General features: G+C 42.8%; 1 protein-coding gene across 1 annotated transcript in view; it reads left to right on the top strand.

The window, feature by feature from the left end:
- LOC308382033 (uncharacterized protein) overlaps positions 1 to 22,903 on the top strand; it is a gene marked incomplete at both ends in the record, with an annotated part of 32,577 nt that overhangs the window by 9,346 nt on the left and 328 nt on the right. The window contains 10 exons of the mRNA XM_080859716.1: positions 2,755 to 2,849; positions 3,454 to 3,576; positions 8,010 to 8,102; positions 8,293 to 8,461; positions 19,368 to 19,531; positions 20,807 to 20,978; positions 21,140 to 21,284; positions 21,640 to 21,823; positions 22,378 to 22,477; positions 22,634 to 22,854. Coding sequence (XP_080715842.1) covers positions 2,755 to 2,849; positions 3,454 to 3,576; positions 8,010 to 8,102; positions 8,293 to 8,461; positions 19,368 to 19,531; positions 20,807 to 20,978; positions 21,140 to 21,284; positions 21,640 to 21,823; positions 22,378 to 22,477; positions 22,634 to 22,854 — 1,466 coding nt within the window. The remainder of the gene's footprint in view (positions 1 to 2,754; positions 2,850 to 3,453; positions 3,577 to 8,009; positions 8,103 to 8,292; positions 8,462 to 19,367; positions 19,532 to 20,806; positions 20,979 to 21,139; positions 21,285 to 21,639; positions 21,824 to 22,377; positions 22,478 to 22,633; positions 22,855 to 22,903) is intronic.

Below are 22,903 nucleotides of genomic sequence, written 5' to 3'. Positions count from 1 at the left end.
CTGGTGAGGTGCACATTCCACTAATAATACATGCAGTGCGCGAAGACTCAGATCTGGGGATCTGTGGGACAGCTGCCACTCTCTCTGGTGTTTCTATGGAGGAGGGGATAATAATAAAAGTAAACAGAAAAGTAGTGCGCTAAACCTAGCTCACACCTAGGTCAAACCAACACAAAAACAAACAAACCAAAAACTACAAAGAGCAAAAACGGAAATGAAACTAAATTTATGGTAAAGCAAAGCAGCAGTGGCCAATCTCCTTCAGAAATGACAAACCCAAACACGGACAATTGGTTCTCTGGCAACCTCCGACAGTCTTCTCACTGCACCACAGCTTAATGTCATTCAACCAAACCTTCAGTAGCAAAACGCACACGCTACCCGGAAGCGTTTGGATGATGTTGACACCTTTAAGCAGCAGCAGTATGGACCAAAGGAATGTTAAAGCCCCGAGATCGCTACCATGTACTAGTGAGCCTGTTATATAAGGTTGCCATTTTGCGCTAATGACAGGACAGAATGTACGGTGGCTGCTGAGTGACAGGACCGTACTTCTGCCGGTTACACATATGCAGTGGCGGTTCTGCATGGAATTACGCCCCGGGCGATATCCCCTCCGAGCGCCCCCCCCCCCCCCCCCACCCGAAAAAAAAATCTTACTTTTTCCAATTATAACAATATAAGTGAAAGAAAAAATGAAATGTATCAATTGCACAAATCCTTCAATAGAACATTTGAATAACACACTTAAGATAATTATTGCACACATAATTTACATTAATGTTAGCTAACCAGCCATCTGCAAGTTATGTTGTGCAAGTGCAACGCTTGCTAGTCTAGTGGTGTCAAAAGGAAATCTATGGTCTAACCAGCTAGCTATCGACCTGTTAATTATTAAGATTATACTAGTACTCTGTATGCTTTTCAATTGCACAACTCTTTCAATAGAGCATTTAAATAACACACTTTAGATAATCAATGCACACATCATGTGCATTAATGTTAGCTAACACCAGCTCTTTGCAAGTTATGTTGTGCAAGCACTCAACATGCATTATAGTTAGTTGAGTTTGCTAATAGTGGCTAATGGGATTTCGCTAACGCTTGCTAGTCTAGTGGTGTCAAAAGGAAATCTGTGGTCTAACCAGCTAGCTATCGACCTGCTAATTATTAAGATTATACTAGTCCTCTGTATGCTGTTACATTATGTAGTTGTGGCTAGCGGGATTTCGCTAACACTTTAGCCTAGTGTCAGATGAATGAACATGTTCATACCCTATGGTCAAATCAGCTAGCTAACGCTAGCTAGCAAACAACTCAGTTGGTGCTCAACATTAGCTGGTTGCCTTACAGTAATAGAGTATTGGTTAAGCTACACTTGATAAAATAAAACACATTTTTACCTTGTCCACTCGAGCATCCTTCAATAGCGCTATCGATAATGTAATAGACTACTCTGTTAAAGATGTATTACATTTCCCTCGGGATGAATAAAGTATCTATCTGACTATCTATCTATCTATACTCTGCTCACTATTACCTTCACCAGTTGGATAAATTGATGCAGTTAGTGGTCTCCTTCCACCAATTAACCTTGCCCTTGGTGACCACATAATCGTTCTGTATTACCTATTTTTATTAGCCATTTCACACAATTCAGAAAAACAAAAAGTATAGGGTAATTATAATGTTTATTGGGAGACCCAGAGCTGAACTGCCCGCCGCCCCCTCTCTCTTTCTCTCTTTCCCCCTTTCACCCAGGACTGCGCTGCACCTTCTTAGCGAGCAGGTGCGCCTGCAGCTGCAGGGGGCGCCAATTTGCCAATTCCTCACGCAGTGATATGATATATAGAAATAGAAAAGCGCTTTGCGGCCCAGATTATTATTACTATTTTTTTAAGTGCTCGTGCCGCCCCTCACGTGTCATGAAAAAGTGCCGCCCCGGGCGGCTGCCCGGGTCGCCCGTGCCTAAAACCGCCACTGCACATATGCTTATATAAGCATTTCACAGATAAATGTCAAAATCAAATCTTTCCGAAATGTGGTCATAATATCAGTGTTTGTGACATGGATACAAGCACCTTTTTAAACATAAACGCTACGTCCAAGCATCAGTGTTCTGTCCTACTCCAGACATTTCAAGCACTCCCAGACTTTTACTTTTCCCTCACTTCAAGTCATTGCAGCCATCTTGCAGTGTATTCCAGAACAGTCCTCGACACCCTCAGTTCGAGAATTCGACAAGTCTGCAAAACATTTCAAGCCCTATAGTCTAACATTTCTGCCTGCAAGTGCGTACTCTAGGGAAAGAGTGGGGGGCAGAGAGAGAAGAGAATCAGAATGCAAATACAACATCTGGACTAAATAAAGGATATGTACTTTCTCTCTTCACATCAGATATTATACATGGCTCTGGGTCTGAAAGAGGTGTAGTAAACCAGACGGTTTATTGTCGCTGCATTAAAATTTGTATCACCTGTTTATCCTGTGCTGCCCCACTAATAAACTTTTAAAGTGTTGTTAACACAGCATTTAACACGTCTTTTGCATGTGTTTACAAAACCCAAAATGCGTTTCCCTTCCTTTTATATATATATCTCTATATCTCTGCGGGGGTTTTGTGTGCGTGTGTGTATAAGAGAGTATAGGTACATGCATGCTCATTTATGTATTGTAGTAGACTGGATGTGTGTGTTTATTGTACTGAATTGTACTGTATTGTGCTCACATGTTTATGTGTGTGTGTGTTCACAGATATGTCTGCCCTAGGGAACAGAGTTAATGGGCTCTGTGGATCAGACCTCATGGCGCACCTTGCCAGAAGCCTCAGACTGGAGGAGGAAGGGCAGGTCAGACATTACATCACTTTCATGAGCCTTCTGCATACTTCATACTCCCCTCTTTTCTATATAAAGGACATTTGCTCTACTTTCTTTTTTCCACTTTTAAAATGAGGATCCCATTGTTATTGTCCCCACGTCCAGAAATACCTTTCAGAAAGCCTTTCCTCCACTCAATATTGCTGATGCCAGGGAACAAACGTTCTGGGATAAATGGGTGTTTGGACTTTATATCCTGTACCAGTTTAGATTATTTTGATTACCACGAATCAGGGTAAAAGTTATGCGTGCTGAGGACACATATCTGCTCAATCTAAACAATCTGCTCCATTGTTTAGAGAAACATTTGAATCATTGCCAAGTTGTAATCAGTAACAATCGGGGTAAACAAACAATTGCAGTACAAGGAAGCATGTGACGGCAATATCTCAGCTTACTGTATGCTGACAATATTTTTAAACATACGCACCTTACCCGCCATCTGGAGATAAGGCTCCTAAATGAACTACACACATGTTAGAACACATAGGACTACCAACATCCTCCTTTGGTTCCCACCTCTATGTCGCCGTTGGAGGCCGATCGTTTGATGACCATATGCTGTGCTTCACAGGAAAAAACGCTGATGAGGTCCAGAAGAACAACCGATGATTCCAAAACCACCTGTCTGCTTCACCTGCAAGCGGACTTCTTGTACTACCGAAAGTTTGGTAGCGTAGAGGCTGTCGTGGCACAGGTGATTAGAGATACATTATGACACAGTGAAAACAAAGACTGTTATGATGATTCTACCCTTCCCTGAGTTATTTAACAGACACAGTCTAAAGAGGCTGAAGTCAAAAAGACTTACCGTACATACAACCCAATGTCAATAAAAGGTTGGGACGGTATGGAAAAATTATAATAAAAAAAAATTAAGAAACAGTGATTTATAAATGTACCTTTTTTTTACCTTATATAGTTGTATTGCAGACAGTATGAACATAAGCTATTTCATGTTTTGTTTGGTCAACTTAATTTAAATTGTAAATATACATCCATTCCTTCCATTCAGGCCTGCAACACATTCCAAAAAAAGTTGGGACGGGGGCAATTTAGGGGTAGTAATGAGGTAGAATAAATAAATAAGGATGTGATTTGAAAGTCAAAAGGTCATTGTAATCATGATTTGGTACAAAAGCAGCATCCTGGAAAGGCCTAGTGTTGTGAAAAGGTATGGCAACATTACAAAGTGATAAATGCTTCACTGTCCCAACTGTTGTATTGTTTTCAATGTAATACAGGTCAAAGAGAATTTACAAATCATTGTTTTCAGTTTTTAATTTTCATTTTACATACCGTCCCAACTGTTCTGATTGGGGTTGTATATTTACCCATGACCAGTATATACAGTGGAGAAATGCACACACACACGTATGTAGATCTTCTGTGGTATCTCAGCTGTGTGAGAATCACACCTTTGGCCCCGGTGTTGCTGGCGCCGAGGTGTTCCTGTTCAGCTGCGAGAACACCATTTTTGACATTTTTTGGAAGGAACATCAGGGGCAACAATGGTTTGCTAATGCACGTTTTCATTGTTAAAAAGTGGTGCTAAGTGTATCCTATTGTGCGGCCAAGGGAAGTGATGTTACCTCCCCTGTATTTGCAGGCAGGGGTGGATGAACTGTTGGGGGAAAGTTTGGGCATCTGCCAAATAGTTTTTGCCACGTGACATGACCCTGAGAACATATAGTCCATTTGAACCATGTAAAATCAGAACGTCACGTAATGTTTGTATACTGAAAAGGACAGGGGGCGGGATTTCAGTCACTTGTAGTGCCCGATGTCACATTTTTTCCTTAGAATGTTCTTTTGTACAATAGAAACTCATTACCCATCCCAGATGAGGTAAATTCTCGTTACTTCATCCGTCCTTGTGTGATGTTTATGTACATATTTATATTTTACAGCTTCCCACTGGTGTGAATTTGGGGACCAGTTTCTACTGCTACATCGGCATGTTGGTTTGCAGTTGTTGTTTGTTATGACTAAATGGGTAGATGCATCAGAACGGAATATTTTGCCTTATATTATTAACTCAGACTTATGCAAGGACTCACTAACTAAAATGGTTCTCTACCGTGCTGCACTATTCACACACACAGTGAAGAGCAATATTCCTGAATAAATGATAGTCTGCGTTCACACTCTTGTGTTTCACCTAGAATAGAAAAGGTCTTTGAATCTCTATTGCCATGAGGATGAGTAGATAGAGGCAGAAGATTCATTCTGAGCTGATGTGTCTCATTAAGAGCTTGAAGACCTCCTCTGACTTCACATTGATCTTATTTGGATTGCGGGTGTTGTGCTGTGCCCTTCATTGAGGCAGCTCACCTGTGGACTCAAATTGTCAGGACCACCTGTAGCCGTGTGAATGAAATGCAGGCGAAAGTTCAAGTGAGAGTTCCGGGCAGGTGCCCGGCCGGGCACTGTGCCACATGTGAATCCTACCCCCAGCATGCCGCTCTCAGGCCAAACATCTGGTGTGTGCTTCTAGGTCTTGCACTTCCAGGGCGCCATGTCTCTGGCAGCTTGGTCTGGTATGTAGTAACACTCTGGCCGTGCCCAGTGCTCATAAATCGTAGGCTCTGACAACCATTTCTGACGGACTGTCCTTTGGGATTGCATGGTGCTGCTCAGGCACTCTACCAAGACTTGCCCTTCGAGATGGTGTGGTGTCAGGCTTGCAGTGTGCCGAGTGCCGTTAAGACACGGTTGTGATGCAAGACTGATGAAATATCAAGTAACTTTTCTCAGAGGTTACCGTATAAAAGTGTTTGTGGAAGATGGCTGGTACATGTTGTCAGCACACATTTCCTTGCACTTGCACACTTGCGGTGTGTTCATAGGGATACTAAACCCCACATTTTCTTTTTCATTTTCTAGGGTTGAAGAACTTGTTCCATGCTCTCTATTATCCCAATCTACTTCACTGTGCTCATTCTAATCTCACCAGATCTGTGCCAGTTAAGGCACCTAATACTATAATAGGATTATATTACCAGAGGAGGAGTTAAGCTTACACAAACACAGAATACTCGTTTACTGTTTGTTACAACTTATAGTCAATACATTCAACCCAACCACCCGTATTTAGACTCCAAACACAACTGAGACTCTCTATAGCCAAGGGGACTGGCCATTTACCCCGGCCGGGGGCTAACTCACCCTGAATTCTCAGACACGATCACACAATAGTCCACAGAAGGTTAGGGCTTCTCCTCTTAGTGCTGCCAAGCTTTCTCTCCAGTGCCCAGATTCAGACTGTCTGTTACCATCCTGCTCCAGGAACAATCATACACCCTTAACAGGCAACAGGTGTCTCACCCACCTGCAACCTGTCATAATTAGTTCATTGGCGGGTGTAGCCACTGCGGCCAGTAAGCAGAGTTCACTTAAACATGTCATACAACCTGTCATACAGTTGATGTTAGTTTACCATATACAGACGCGGAAAAAATGTAGAGACCACTTCAAAATTATCAGTTTCTCTGGTTTTACTATTTATTGGTATGTGTTAAAGTAAAATGTACATTTTTGTTTTATTCTACAACCTACTGGCAACATTCCTACCAAATTTCAAATAAAAATATTGTCATTTAGATCATTTATTTGCAGAAAAATGACAATTGGTCAAAATAGCAAAAAAGATGCAGTCTTCAGATCTCGAATAATGCAAAGAAAACAAGCTCATATTCATTTTTAAACTACACAATACTAATGCTTTAACTTAGGAAGAGTTCAGAAATCAATATTAGGTGGAATAACCTTGATTTAAAATCACAACTTTCATGTGTCTTGGCATGCTCTCCACCAGTCTTTCACATTGCCGTTGGGTGACTTTATGCTACTCCTGGGGCAAGAATTCAAGCAGCTCGGCTTCTTTTCATGGCTTGTGACCATCCATCTTCCTCTTGATCACATTTCAGAGGTTTTTTATGGGATTCAGGTCTCGAAATTGGCCTGGCCATGACAGGGTCCTGATCTGGTGGTACTCCATCCACACCTTTACTGGCCTGGCTGTGTGGCATGGAGCATTGCCCTGCTGGAAAAAACACTTCTCAGAGTTGGGGAACATTGTCAGAGCAAAAGGAAGCAAGTTTTTCTTCCGGGACAACGTTGCACTTTGCCTGGCCGAGGTTTGTAAAAGACCATAAGGATTGAAAAAGCGGACTGGAGGGTCTTCTAAGTTCGTCTTCTCTGATGAGTCCAATTTCACAGTAGGTGCAAGACTCTGTGGCTTGTAGGCCTCTCCAGGTCTCCGTCTAACCATCAGACGACCATGTGTTGGGCAAAGCTGAAAATTGGACTCAGAGAAGATGAACTTAGAAGATGACCTCCAGTCCGCTTTTTCAATCCTTATGGTCTTTTACAAACCTCAGCCAGGCAAAGTACAACGTTGTGCCGGAAGAAAAACTTGCTTCCTTTTGCTCTGACAATGTTCCCCAACTCTGAGAAGTGTTTTTTCTAGCAGGGCAATGCTCCATGCCACACAGCCAGGCCAGTAAAGGTGTGGATGGAGTACCACCAGATCAGGACCCTGTCATGGCCAGGCCAATTTCGAGTCCTGAATCCCATAAAAAACCTCTGAAATGTGATCAAGAGGAAGATGGATGGTCACAAGCCATGAAAAGAAGCCGAGCTGCTTGAATTCTTGCGCCAGGAGTAGCATAAAGTCACCCAACGGCAATGTGAAAGACTGGTGGAGAGCATGCCAAGACACATGAAAGTTGTGATTTTAAATCAAGGTAATTCCACCAAATATTGATTTCTGAACTCTTCCTAAGTTAAAGCATTAGTATTGTGTAGTTTAAAAATGAATATGAGCTTGTTTTCTTTGCATTATTCGAGATCTGAAGACACTGCATCTTTTTTGCTATTTTGACCAATTGTCATTTTTCTGCAAATAAATTATCTAAATGACAATATTTTTTATTTGAAATTTGGTAGGAATGTTGCCAGTAGGTTATAGAATAAAACTAAAATGTACATTTTACTTTAACACATACCAATAAATAGTAAAACCAGAGAAACTGATAATTTTGAAGTGGTCTCTTAATTTTTTCCGCGGCTGTATACTGTATAGGATTCTGAACCAGTTGTTATCCATCTCTCTGTTCTCCTTCATAGGTAGCCTCCTATATGAGAGCAGTGAATGATGTTTTTGACAAGGCGGACTTTGACGGTGTCAAGTTGATCAACTTCAAAGTGAAATCCCTCACTGTGAGTGCCACATCAAAATTGTACTGTTAATGCCTGGAATCTGTTCATGTACTGAATGAACACGTGTTGATAAAATGCTTCCTGCATGGAATGACTTCGCATATGGCCAAAGACCAACAACAAGTGAAATGACAGACACTTTGGGGGAAAATATTCACAATTATGCATATTCCTGTCCGACTGTTCTCAGGTGATGACCAAGGAGGAGCCAGGCAACCCTATGAATCGACCATTCATTGGCCCAGAAAAACTGCTTAGTCTCTATTCAGAGACGAACTGGGGAAACTACTGCTTGTCATACCTGCTGACCAACCGCGACTACAGTGGAGTGCTGGGCCTTGCATGGGAGGGGAAGGCAGGTATGAAAAAAAAAAATGTAAACAGCCCCATAAGGAAGGCGTGGGCTAAAAAGCCGACAGCGGAAGTCTTATCGTCAACGATAACCAAACCCACGTGAGCGCTATCCACTTAGCCATATAACACTTAACAGGCGTTAAGCGGCACGCTTGGAAAAGTCCTTTAATATTTCCTTTTTGTCCGTGTCTGTCCTTGACACATTACCGAGGATGCCGACATGGTTCTTCCCATAGACATCATATAGGTAGACGCCGCCTCCACTGCTTCAGCCCGTTGCCTCGGCGAAACGCGTCGCCGCCATATTGTTTCGGGAGCTCTCTGAAGCCAGAGGTCTGTCAGACGTGTCAAACAAGTGCAAGTTGCCAGGAGCTGCGGTTTATCTGGATAAAAATCACGATAACCTTTTACATTTCGCAACCAATTTCATGGAGTATTCAAGGGTTTATGCTCTACGTGAAATGTGTGAAAAAGATTTGCCTCTACGTTACTTTGAATCTCGCTAGTTAAATCGCCAGTCATACATGTGCATGGGTCTATGATAAACGCTCATTTTTCTTGCACAGCCCGTGCACTTTGAAAATACTGAGAAGATCTATAAACTATCGAAATAGTGCTTCTTTAGTTACTACGTATTGACCATCATTAAGAGAAAGAGCATACATCAAATAGTGAGAAACTGGCAGTCAGTGTGTTTTTCATAGTTTAATAGTTCCTTTTCAAGTATGTGCATTAAGAAACCTTGAACAGTGCAATTGGCAATACACATTTATTTCACAAATCAACATTACAAAAAAAAGCTATATATTTCTATAGCAGTAAAAATATACACATCTCAATATATACATACACATCTCAATAGTTGAACTGTAATATAAACTAGAATGCGTTTCGTGAACGAACTGCGAGAGTGTGCTTGCTCTGTTGCGGCCATGACCGAGAGAACAAGTGCCTTGGAATTGGGGCAGGTGTCAGCTCTCCAGCTCTCCCTGCTGGATGAGCATGCACAAATGAGTATGCACAAATGAGTATGCATGAGTGAGTATGCATGAGTGAGTATGCATGAGTGAGTATGCATGAGTGAGTAAACATGAGTGAGTATGCACGAGTGAGTATGCACGAGTGAGTATGCATGAGTGAGTATGCATGAGTGAGTATGCATGAGTGAGTATGCATGAGTGAGTAAACATGAGTGAGTATGCACGAGTGAGTAAACATGAGTGAGTATGCATGAGTGAGTATGCATGAGTGAGTAAACATGAGTGAGTACGCATGAGTGAGTACGCATGAGTGAGTAAACATGAGTGAGTAAACATGAGTGAGTATGCATGAGTAAGTATGCATGAGTGAGTATGCACGAGTGAGTATGCATGAGTGAGTATGCACGAGTGAGTAAACATGAGTGAGTATGCATGAGTGAGTAGAGACCTGGTATGGAAGGTGTCTCTTAATATTCCTAGTTATACAGTTGAATGGAGAGGGACAGAGAGAGAAGAGGAACCGTGCGCAGGTGTCAGTGAGAGTTGTCAGTGAATCACAGGTGCAAGCCAGTTTAATGAGCCTATTATGATGTCATAATGCCTCAAAGTTCTGCCATGCAAGTCTATGGAGAAAAAAGGTGATGGAAAAAGAGGAATAAAAAAGGAGTGGCAAGGAGTACCGCCACGAAAAGTCATAGCAGCTTGCACCGGATCGGGCCGGACGTTTTGGTGTTTGAACGGCGTCTCTATCTCAATCGGGCGAGGAGTAGTTAGCTGCAAGAAAAACTACTAGAATAAAAAAAATTGTAAAAAACGAAGAACAATACTGTGCTTCCCTTCGGGCAAGCACACTAATAACATAGCATTTAAATAATACAATATAATATAATGACTCAGTATAATGTGCAATGGAATAACATATATCAAAGTCAAAGTCAAAGTAGCTTTATTTGTCAATTACTTCAAATGTCAAGACATACAAAGTATTCGAAAAAACGTTTCCCACTCTCCTACGGTGAAACATATAAGTGCACAGGCACAACAGAGAGGACATACAAACATACAGACAAGACATTACATAATACAAGTAGAACATACAGATAAACATATAGCAGCATAAGTTACATAAAGTGAGGTTATGTAGTGCAAAAAAAGGGCAATTTGGTACAGTGAGTGGTGTTACCATAAGTGATAAAAGTGCAGAAGCAGATTGTTACAGAGTCCTGAGTGATTTTAGGGGGGGTGGGGGAATTTGGATATGGCTGGGAGGAGTGAGGGGAGAGAGTTTAGTGTCCTAACAGCTTGGTGAATGAAGCTGTTGCTGAGTCTGGTAGTGCGGCAACGGAGGGTCCTGTATCTTCTTCCAGAGGGTAGTAGGCTAAACAGGCTGTGTGCGGGGTGGCTGGTGTCACTCGCAATTGAGGTGGCTTTTCGTGTGAGCCGGGTGGTGTATGTGTCCTGCAGGGAAGGGAGTGATATATATATAATATATATATATGATATATATATAATATGTGAAACAATATAATATAATATATTTTAAGTATAGGTATATCATATATTCATTCACAGAGCATTGACCTCTCATTGGCAGAAAAGTCTTCCCTTTTCACAGCCACTTCCCACTGTCTACTCAACTGCTTCTCTTTGGGAAACCTTAAAATTGCGAGCAAGGTTAGCTAGCCAGTCAGTCAGATTCATAATACAGATGTATCTTTAAAAAAACAAAAACATTGAAATAGAAATAACGTTTAAAACGTCAATTTCGGCCGGCGACTGACTGCAGGTGCATCTCACAGGTGCATGAAGAGTATCGTGACATTTTTTCCGTAGTTTCATTCATTACGTGACACCTTCATATATTGTAGAACCATTGCATAAACATTGGCATGTTTTGAGCCTTTTTTTGTTTTAATCTAGTCTCTTTTTTAAATACATCACAGAGAGAAATTAAGGCCAGTCGCTCAGCCGAAACGCAGCTTTCCGTCGCGACCATAAATGCTATATAATTACATTATACATACATTGTAATTACTCACAAGCAAGTAGTGGTAGATTATATATATATACTGTATATACTGTATATCCTATATTTCTTGACAATATTATCTCCTGTTGACGAACGATAGAATAAGGCTTTGCTCACCATGTCCATTTCACGTTAGACTAGCTATAGTCTGATTCTGGTGGCAACTTAGCTGTCTCAACAGCTCTTAGCTCTCAACATAACACATGATCTACGTGACATGACTGAATTTTACAATTACAAATAGAAACAATTGTTTAGTCTTACTTGTGAAAGGTAATTCCTTGCGATCTTGTTTGAATCGTCCTGACGGTGGTGCACCCCCAAGCGGCGCATGAATCAGGCATCTTCACTCCGAAGACGAAATAACTCCTGTAACAAGATGGCGCCGACGATTTATGCCGTCCAAGGCCGAAGGGGGCGTCTACCTATATGATGTCTATGGTTCTTCCTCTTCCCCCTCAAGCTCACCACCTCAAAATGAAATTTTCTTTAAAAACTTAAAAAAAAACAGGACAAACAGGATGTAGGAAATGTACTGTTACTTATTACCTTTATAATTGTATACGTTAATAAGTGATATGTTATAAGCCTCACCTTGAAGTAATTTGATCATGTCATGTCTTGACAGCTTGATACCTTCTCTAATTAGATACTTATTTACTTTTAAAATGGACCCTGCTTTTCAATAGCTTTTCCTAGAAGTCTTTTTCTTGGCTTATAATGTGGTGAGAACAGTGAGCTTCTCTTTCTTTAGCCCATTATGAATTGATTTTCAATGGAGATGAAGTAGACACACATGTGCCGCTGCAAACCGCAATGCCAACTCATTGGTAAGCTGCGCACAGAGCCTGCTGAATTGGTCTGGCCAGACAAACACTGAAAGATACCCAGTATTATTTCCTGAGTAGGGAACTCACTGTTCCCTGTTCCATCTGAATTGATTATTACATTGTATCTACATCCTCACATTCTAGGATGCTAGGACACATTGCCCTCACTTCCCAGGACAAAGAAAGTATTCACATTCCATCACAGTCTCAGACTGGTAGCAACTGTTTGAATGTCGCTGACATCCCACATTACAAGTGACAAAGTAGGCTGTGTTGTTGTTGTGTGGGGGGGAGGTGGGTTGGGTTGGGCTCCTTGACTGTTGCCATCACATTGTCAGCTGTGTGGTTCTGGATTGGCTTAGCTGAGGGGTGTGAGGCTTCTTAAATACTGCCATGTGACGAAAGACCTCTGCAAACCCCCCCCCCCCCCCATGTTTCTTATCCACCACCACCACACCCTCTGGCTGGGTAGTGGCTACATTCCACAACTTGGATTTGTAACCATGGAGACATCTCACATGAGATCCGTTCAATGGGCACGCATTTCAAAACAACAAAGCCATCTGTGTTGTCCACAAGGTAGTAAATAGTGGCACTGATTTCAATTCACTATTAGACCTGCAGGGGAATGTTGTGTTTGTCGAAACTAATGAATACATGATTATGAACACAAGCAAGAGGACATCACTTGTTGTCATGTTTGTGACATTGTCCCCAAAGAACTATAAACCTGTGGCTCCTTCTGGACCCCCCATCATGTGGACTCTCCATGGTTCTCAGTATCTCTTCAAACTTTGTTTGTTAGTTTTCAAACATGTTTATTTGTTCGGGAGATGGACGGAAATGTTCCAGCTCAGAACGTAGGGATGATCTCCATGGGGGAATAATATCATTACTTTGAAACTTGGCGAATGCAGAGGGACTTTTCCTCTCCCCCAGTAAATTTCAACGCTCATTTCAGTCACATTGTTCATGCATTTAGGATGTTAATAGACAGGGCCGTATCACTGAAGCCGTGAGCCCTCCAGCCTGCTACAAGGGCTGGCCTACCCTTCAGAACGAACCCGACTATGTTGTGATCATAAGCCTGCATCCCATTGTGGAGCAGTGTTACCAGCCCTGGGCCTTAAGCTCGCTAGATGACAAAAATGGCTTGGCCTGAGCTTGATGGAAAATTGGCCTAATATAGCTCCTGACGTGGGTGGGGCCTGGATTGACAGTTAAGACTGTAGATGTGGTGGAGGGCTTGGGAGTTACAAATTGATGAAAGGGAAAACCACAAGACTTGAAATTAGCCCTGTGGCTGTAACACAGTGGTACTCAAACTTTTTCTGTCATTCCCCACTTTGAACATGGTGTCAATCCTTGCCTCAAATTGGCTGAGATCCAAAAATAAAGAAAAAGGCCCTACTATGCAATAATGTATAATGTATAATGGAGCAACAACAAAATGGGATCTCCGCCCCTGTTCCCACCTTCCTGCTGAGACACTTATCTTAACCCTCCTATTATGTATGGGGTCAATTTGACCCCATTCAATGCTTAACATCTCTAAATAAATGATTGACAACCTTTTGAATCCGGTCTCCAGAGTGGGTCATTTTGAACCTGCTAGTGAATCCGTGTTCATCATACATCTGCATAGATTAGTCTTGGATTTCAGAGACATGAGTCTCTGTGAGTTGGAGAGTAGTTCCAGTAACCCTTAACAGTGATTTCTTAATAATATTTCAGTCATTGGAATTTACAAGCTGGAAATGCATTGATGTCTTTTCTGTTGTGGGCTTCAGATAGATTCATTCAGATCCTCTGTCTGTTGCTGAGAGGAGCCTGTGTTTTTTGAGCGATGCCACAATATTTGAAGAGTAAGATAATTTATCAGCTTTTGGAATTGTCATAAGCTGACCATTACGAATGACAACTCTGACCTGCTTCACTTTAAGTCCTAATGAGTAAGGCCTACTAAGTTAATGTAAAGTTCTGAGACTTCAAACTGAAAGGGTGCCCAACCTTTTGCACATACCATAATTACTGTCAATAGATAGAAATCATCTTCATGGTCCTGCAGGGAATTAGTTTTTTTACAGTCTGTACAATCGCCACAGACATATACAGATAGATAAATACTGTACATGACATACATGTCTTCCCAGCCCCCTGCTGAAACACTGATCTTAATGTTCTGTCTCTGGTTTCTCCACGTGCTTTTCCATGCGTGGTAGAGTGGTCTCAGGGCCTGTCAACACGCAGCCTGGATAGCATGAATCCAGAAAGAAATGTTGCCGGATCGGCCTGACGTCCACAGGAACCCGGCGAAGTGGGTGACTGAATCATCTGCATGTGAAAAATATGTCAAAATTTCGCCCCGGGGGAGGGGGCGGGGTCATCGGTAGTGGGTTCAAGAAGTGTCCTCTTTTTAACAAACTCAAATCTTGTAGAGTAATCTCTCTTTGGAGGGGGCACACCCCATCTTTGGGTGGGAACCCCCTCAATTTGACTGTGTTAATGTGTGAGTAACGAGACACCACTGTCCACCTGGTTAATTATTATGCCAGAAGCAGGACTAAATGGGTACTTAAGGATACATTAGATAGTCAAAGACCCAGATATTCTCTTTATAAGATTAAGGAATTATTATTGGTCTGGAGAATGTGTGCCTGGAGGCAACCTTCATTGTTGTCGGAGATTTCAACAGAGCCAATGTGAAGAAGGTCCTGCCTTAATACCATCAGCACTTAAACTTCTTCACACGAGGAGACCAGACTCTTGACCATCGTACCAAGAAAGGTGCTTTAATAAATGTTATGTTACTTTTTAGCAAAGCGAAAAGAGAGACGCACCTGCTAAAACTTTCAAGACGCCTATTCCCTCATTGGTTTAGGAAATTAGGTCTGACAGGTGCACCACCACACCTGTGTCAGGTGGGAGAATGAGGAGAATGGTTGGCCTTTCTGCCCAGCAGACGTGCAGTTTCATCTGAAAGTGTTCTTGGTCCTCAAGATCCCGCCTTGATTTCCAGTAAACCTTAACAGTAATTTCTTTATAACATTTCAGTCATTGGAAATTACAAGCTGGAAATGCATGAAATTCAGAATTTATCAGCTTTTGGAATTGTCATAAGCTGACCATTACGAATGACAACTCTGACCTACTTCACTTTAAGTCCTAATAAGTAAGGCCTACTAAGTTAATGTAAAGTTCTGAGACTTCATACTGAAAGGGTGCCCAACCATTTGCACATACCATAATTACTGTTAATAGATAGAAATCATCTTTATGGTCCTGCAGGGAATTTGTTTTCACAGTCTGTACAATCACCACAGACATATACAGATAGATACATGACATACATGTCTTCCCAGCCCCCTGCTGAGACACTGATCTCAATCTTCAGTTCCATGCTTTTCCATGCGTGGTAGAGGGGCCGTCCACACGCAGGCTGGATAGCATGAATCCAGAAATAAATGTTGCCGGATCGGCCTGACGTCCACAGGAACCTGGCAAATTGGGTGACTGAATCATCTGCATGTGAAAAATATTAACCATCAGCACATAGACTTCTTCACACGTGAAGACCAGACTCTTGACCACTGTACCAAGAAATGAGTTAAGTATAGGGATTTCAACTGAAACGTGTTTTCCTTTTTTTTCTGTTGCGTAGACCAACACGCAAAATTAGCTGATACAGGAGGTTGTAGGCCTACCCATTTCCAGCCTTTCGTGATTTACCTGTGATACGTGTGGTGTAAGGAAATTTGCCAAAATTTAGCAAAACATTACCGATATGATCAAGTATGATCTTTATCAGGACCCATATCCTCTCGTGAACATCTCCTAGCCCGGTCGTCAGCTGTCGTCGCTGCAATAAGCGGGTAACCCTCAATTTAAAGAGGGAGAGAGGTCTCGTGCCGGTTGAAAACTGTATGACCCTCACAAATGCTCGTCGCGAAATCGAATACGTTCAGTTCGTTCCATGACGGTTTGTACACACAGAAATAAATCGCTGTCTAGTACACTTAGGGCCTGATTTACTAACATGCGACCGCTGCTTAATCTGCATTCGCACATTAACGCACGGTGTTTTTGCACATTTTCCGTGGTATTTATCAAACCAGATCTGCGCTGGGCAAACTGTGTTTACTCCGCCCTATGATTTACTAACATTGCGACCGCTGCTTGAACTGCGGTCGGACATTAGGAGTAGGAGCTACTTTTATTTAGGAAGAGAAAATGAAAGTTCAGCGAAGTGGAGATAGATATATTGGTTCACGTTCGCTCAATCACTGAACCTGATTCAATGTGTGCGCTGCTATATTGTTGTTATGCCCGCCATCACCTACAGCGAGATGTTTAAAAGAACACAATTATAAAGAATATGCTATTGGTGGCATTAAAAACTGTCTATTATAACAATATAGATGTGTACATGGCGATAATTTCTACAAGGGACATGGGTTCACTACAATATATATGGACGTGGGTGCAATCAATGGTTCATATTACATTCGGAAAGTTTGCAATTTCAAAAAAAGTCCTGTTTGATGTCTCTAATTTCAGCTGTGGCAGTGGGGAAATGTATTGACCAGTGCACCGTAGCAATGCGTCGATTACCTGTGTGAATATTTGGCTGAGTGAAGGCTGAGATATACCAACTGCTGATGCTATAACTGTTTGAAATGATCCGATGCCAATATTTGCAATGTTGTCCGGAGTTTACCATGAATGTGATCTCCGTTGGAAGGTTCGATGTCGTCTCTGATGTGGTTCAGTAATTTAAGTATTGCGTGGCTGGTTAACCTGTACCGTCTAATGATTTGTGGATCGCTTAACTGAAAAAGTGTTATACGAGTTGTAAAAAATATTTCTGTGCGCTGTCTCTGTCTATATCTTCGCCTTGTTCTTATAACTTTCGCCATATCAACGTTTTCAGACGCAATGGAAATGCGCTTCCTGGTTAAGACGTGCTTTTATGAGGCGTAGAATTATCCCGCAAATTAGAGACGTGCGCTGGTCAGGCAGTTTAGTAAATACCACGCAATACATCATTAGGCGCACTTATCTTCGCTCCTCCCAAATATTTGCGCATGTTTCCACCCACCTTTTCGTGTCCTCCCCGTCCACACCCACAAAGCGTTAATATGCGCTGCGCCCCCTTAGTAAATACCGTTTTATGTTTACGACCGCTATTTTACGCCTGAAATGGGCGCAATCCTGTTAGTAAATCAGGCCCTTAATATCACTTAATATTGCTGCCGATGTGTTTTTTTCACACATACAAGTTAAATACACCATTTGGGTAGGAGTGTATGTAGGAGTAGTTCGGCAGACAGTAGTAACTGTAGGGCTTCAGGCAAACCTACATAATGCAGTAATATGCCTGCGGACCCTGGTATGGCAATGGCACGCAGACGATTCTCCATAGCCTAATAAACGCCAATTTTTTTAAGCTGTTATTTTAAGGTTAAACTGATCATCCTAATCCTAACCCTGAAGTACAATTCCTACATAATGCCACTTTAAGTAACATGTACCCGCGTGAGGCAGGACATAAAGGGCGGAAATAGGTTGGATTACGTTACTGTTTGTAGATAGAAATCATCTTTATGGTCCTGCAGGGGATTTGTTTTCACAGTCTGTAGGCTACAATCGCCACAGACATAAACAAATAGATGAATACATGACGTTATATGACAGTCTCTCAGCACATATAGGCTACACATATAAACATAGGACATATGCTTTATTCACATTGATACAAAATGTGACTCTTTATAAGGTCAGCGAGATGATTTGTACAGATATGCTATGGCAGAGGGGACACAATTTCTGCCAACGGCTGCAGAACGGCCATTTGATAGGGATGATTCTCTCTCTGGTAAGGTCCCTTGGTGACTCCCAATGATGGCTCAGTTGAGCAGATACATGCCAGTCATGGTTTTTGTAGAAAGCCTCTTCACATTAGCTGGCATGGCTCAATTAATTTGTCCACTTTGTCCACTGACGCACAGATTAATGTGAACATTTATGTTGTAATGACAGAGGTGAATCACTGAAATCAACTTAATTCTGCAATCCTCAACTGGGAAGATAGGCGTTTTGGACAATCCACTGCCACTGTTGAGGAAATCACTGCATAGCTCCTCTCCTCTGTGACCACTACAAGAAGCCTTTCAGAACACGACTCTGCTGCTTTGTCACCGAGTTCACCAGGCAGCAGTTCACATGTCCCAGTTCTCCGTGCATTCCTTAGGGTTTCTCTTTCTCATATTGTGAAAGAGGCAATTAATCCCTTGGTGTTTCACGTGTGCCCATGGATCTTAACAAAACTATAAACTTGTTCAACATAGCATGTTAAGGCAGATATGCTGAGTCACTGACGAATGATTCACATTGCTCACTTTACATAGTGTTTGCCATGTTCATTGAGGTAGAGTCACTAGTATGATTAGTATGCTTAGCCTTTTAAATTAAATTTGGTAACAGAATAAATTCATGATAATCCAAATGATTTGAATATTTTGGTTATGCAAGCACATACTCTCTCGGGGGGGTTTTCTGAGTATTTGTGGGATTGGAGGTACGGGGTTGAGTTCAAAGATTGACAATGCACTCCACATTCCAAGCATTCTGTCATGTCAACATAGGGCAATGCGTGCTGATAGGCTGACAGATTCACCAGGGCCACAGCCTCTTAAACAGCAGGCTATTATTTCAGTCCAAGGGCCCTTTGGGACGGAGGACTCTGAAAGGCAGCTGTGTTCACGTGTGAAAAAGTCCAGCTGTTTGTAATCCTGAGGTTAGCATACCTAGCCATTATGTAAGTCTGGGGGACATGGCCCCCACTGTTTCAGGGAAATGTGAGAGAGTGGTATTTCAGGTGATGTTTGCTCATGAGAAGGGGGGCCAGGGTCGTTGTGTAAGATGAATGAGCAGATAAGATGAAAACAAGACACACCCCTCATACATAACAAACTGACAGAGCTTCGTGGAAATTGTTGTCAACAGCGAGTTTGAAAAAAACATCAGTCACTGTGACTTTTTTTTTGTATGTTGTTCTTTCTTGAACCTCCAGGTAACTGGGGAGGGATTTGTTCCAGGCACACCCCCCTGAGGGACGGCCGCAGCTCCAGCCTCAACACGGGCCTGATCACCCTGCAGAACTACGGCCACTATCTACCCCCCAGGCAGATCCATCTCACCTTGGCCCATGAACTGGGGCACAGTCTCGGTGCTTCAGTGAGTCTATTGCCTCCTTTTATTTCCTAAGCAGCAGCCAGCCACCCCCTGTCCACCTCCTTCTCATGCCCATTGCAAAAAGAACAGTCAGTTAAGTCTTTGAGGGTCTGTTTTTGTAGAGGCGGGGGTGGGGGGGGTGGGGGGGGGGGGGGGGGGGGGGGGCAGGTCTGCACGCCCTCGTCACAAGTGCTGTCACCCATTATAAAACCACACCTCTTGTACTACCCACCACAAACCAGCTCACACTACTCACAGATGACCTCTCCTCCACTGACACCTTTCCTTATGAATGATGGCCATCCTTCCACAGGCTGTGGACTTGCATTCCTGAGCCAATTAGTTCTGCTGTCTGGCTGTCTCGCCCCCCCCCCCCCCCCCAACCTTTCCGCTTTATAAATTAAGTCACTTTTTGGCTGACTCTAGCAAGCCATGTCCTGACAGACGTTCCTTCATTGTTTCCAGACTGAGTATGAAATCATGTGGAGATCAAAGAAAAAGGCTTCACCTGAGATTTATGTGGCCTCTCCTGCTAAAATCAGCCCACAGTCTGCTGCCTATTTGACTTTATGTACAGAGGAGACCTTGGGGGAGACCTTACTGTTTTATCCTGAGTGTCACGAAGGGAGCAGCCTTTAAATCCTGTTTAGTTTCACTTGCTGAGTTTTTGTTTTTGTAAAAACAGTTGCTAGGAATAGGCTACCCCATATGCCCTAGACATAAGACAAAGGCATCAATGAAGATGTGATAGATGAGTTGCTATCTCTGTTGACGTCATAGTTATGGTAGTAGGAACATTTTGTCCAGGGCCCAGGGACACTGGCACTGATATCCATTTGGAAGTCATGTTTGAGGTGATCTGAATTACTGTATGAAACATTTAGTTAAGTTATGTCCATCAAAAGGTCTATTGGTTGTTTTAAGTATGCTTTACATATACCCAGTTCAATTGAGAATAACCTGAACAGCACAGGAAGTGCTAACTGGGTCTGAGAGGTTTATGATCACACACCGCCTGAGGTCAGACTCTCAGTAGTTAGCCCTGTAATAAGCCCAGGGTATAAATCAAGTTGAAGAACTGTGGACTAAAAACCAGTGCAGCAGAACGTACCCCTGCTGAACTCCTCTTTTCACAGGGAGAAAAAGAGACACAGCTCAACCTCACTGTTGGACAAGAGGGTACCTTTTATGAACAGCTGTGTTTTTTTCTAAGCAAATCCCAATAGCGATTTCATGAAAAACCATCCCCTAATGTGCACTCCTCTGTGTTGGTTCCAGCATGATGAAGGCCCGGATTGTGGAAGCCTGGGATCTGAAGGAGGGAAAGGCAGATATTTGATGTTCCCTCACGCCAGCAATGAGGTGCAGGAGAACAATGACAAATTCTCCCCCTGCAGCCTCAAGCACATCAGCCGACTGCTGAAAACAAAGAAGGACGACTGCTTTGTTGGTGAGAGTCAGGAGACAAGCCCCCTCGGGGAAGATTCGCTATTTTATTACATAGCTTATCTGTCTGAGATCTCTAGCGCCTTGAGGTACTGGGGGTGCTTTTTTACGACTCATCTTTGTCCAACTCGGATGTGTCCGTGTGCATGCTCTGTCTTGCTCCAGTCAGTGATCAGCCCATCTGTGGAAACCAGATTGTGGAAGATGGAGAGGAGTGTGACGTGGGGCACAACGACACGGACCCGTGCTGTTACAGCTCCAAGGAGTCCCTGGCTGTACAATGTCGCCTGAAACCAAACAAGATCTGCAGGTATGGGACTCCCTTTCTAGATTTTTCTCTTTTGCGCTGTTAGCTACACTGGTATTGTTATTTACTTTCAGGTTAAGTGACGTTTTGGAAATAATTGGTCTAATAGTTCAGCCAGAACGGCATGGCTCAAGAGCTGATAAGGTCAAGGGGTCAAGTCTTTTGCAGTCCAAGTACTGATAAAAATGCATGCTTTCACAATACTGTAAGTCATTTTGGATTAGAGTGTCTAAATGAAACGGAAAACTTTGGCAGTGCTTTATGGTAATGGCAAACGTACAAGTTGTACGTTGGTGTTGTGCAGGCCTCCACTAATCCTTCTGAACTCCCTTGGCATCCTCTTTGACTTACACTCCAGTCCCAGCCAAGGCCTCTGCTGCAGCCTGAGCTGTGACTTCAAAGCCCAGGGTACGCCATGTGAGGAAGAGTCAGAGTGCGAGATGGAGAGCGAGTGCACTGGGGCCTCTCCTGTCTGTCCTGCTCCCAGTCCCAAAGCCAACATGACTGTCTGTAGTCTGGGGACACGTGTCTGTCTTCAAGGGGTGCGTTGGAATGTGATGAAGGTCAATGCTGTTGCTCGCAATGAGCCAACCATAGCCAACATTGTGAACATTAAACTGCACAAAAGAATCAAACATGCTGCACTAGTGAGAGGCTGTGTTGGTGCTCGGTTACTAATTAGAAACACAACCCACACGCTGGGTTTGAAATGTAACGCTGTTTCAAAAGGAAACCCTTTCAAACGGAGAGTGAGTATTGTGCTTTCACAGAATGTGGCCATATTGACTGTGTTGGTTTTGGTTGAATCCTGTCATCCATTGTGATGATGAATGAGGCCTTGGCGAACAATGTTGCTGTGAAAGACAAGTAAATGTGCTGTACTTGTACATTTCACATAGATCACCCTCCAGAGAAGCAAGCAATTGGAGGGAATTTTATAACCTGGCACATTTTCAGCCACATTTTTTATATTTCTATATGTCCCGAACAAAAAAGAGTTAGCCCCCCGCTAGCACCCCCTACACACACACACTAAGCACACACTAAGCACGCACACACACTAAGCACTCTAAATCATCTTTTCTATTTGTCTCAGGAGTGTTCTCTGTCTCTCTGTGTGAAGTACGGCCTGGAGCAATGTGACTGTCCGGGAGAGTCCATGAGAGAGAAATGCCACATGTGTTGTCAACAAATCAGTAAGTGTAGTGTTTATTTATTTATTTTGTCTCAAAGTCAACAGTATATCACTTAGAAGAAACTGTCTGACCAAATTTACAACCCAAGAGAAACATCAGGAAAGGCATTAAAAAAGCAAAACAAATGAGTTCTTTGCTGTCTTTGTTCATTGCCAGACAAACCCAACACATGTGCGAGCACTATCTCCTCCGTTCTGGCCAAGCATTTCCGAGGAAAGCGCGTGGCCTTGGTTGCTGGGGCTCCCTGTTCTGGGAATCAGGGCTACTGCGACAAGTTCCAAGTCTGTCGCCTGCTGGACGCTGATGGGCCAATAGCAAGGCTCAAGAATGCGTTTCTCCACCTGGATGAGTTTGAGGACTTGGCTGACTGGATGGAGGTACGTTTACAGTATGTCTGCATTACGTAAACAGATAGATCCATGGCGA

Source organism: Sprattus sprattus (assembly GCF_963457725.1).
Source record: "Sprattus sprattus genome assembly, chromosome: 2".
NCBI lineage: Eukaryota > Metazoa > Chordata > Actinopteri > Clupeiformes > Clupeidae > Sprattus > Sprattus sprattus.
This window is presented reverse-complemented; position numbering and strand designations above follow the sequence as displayed.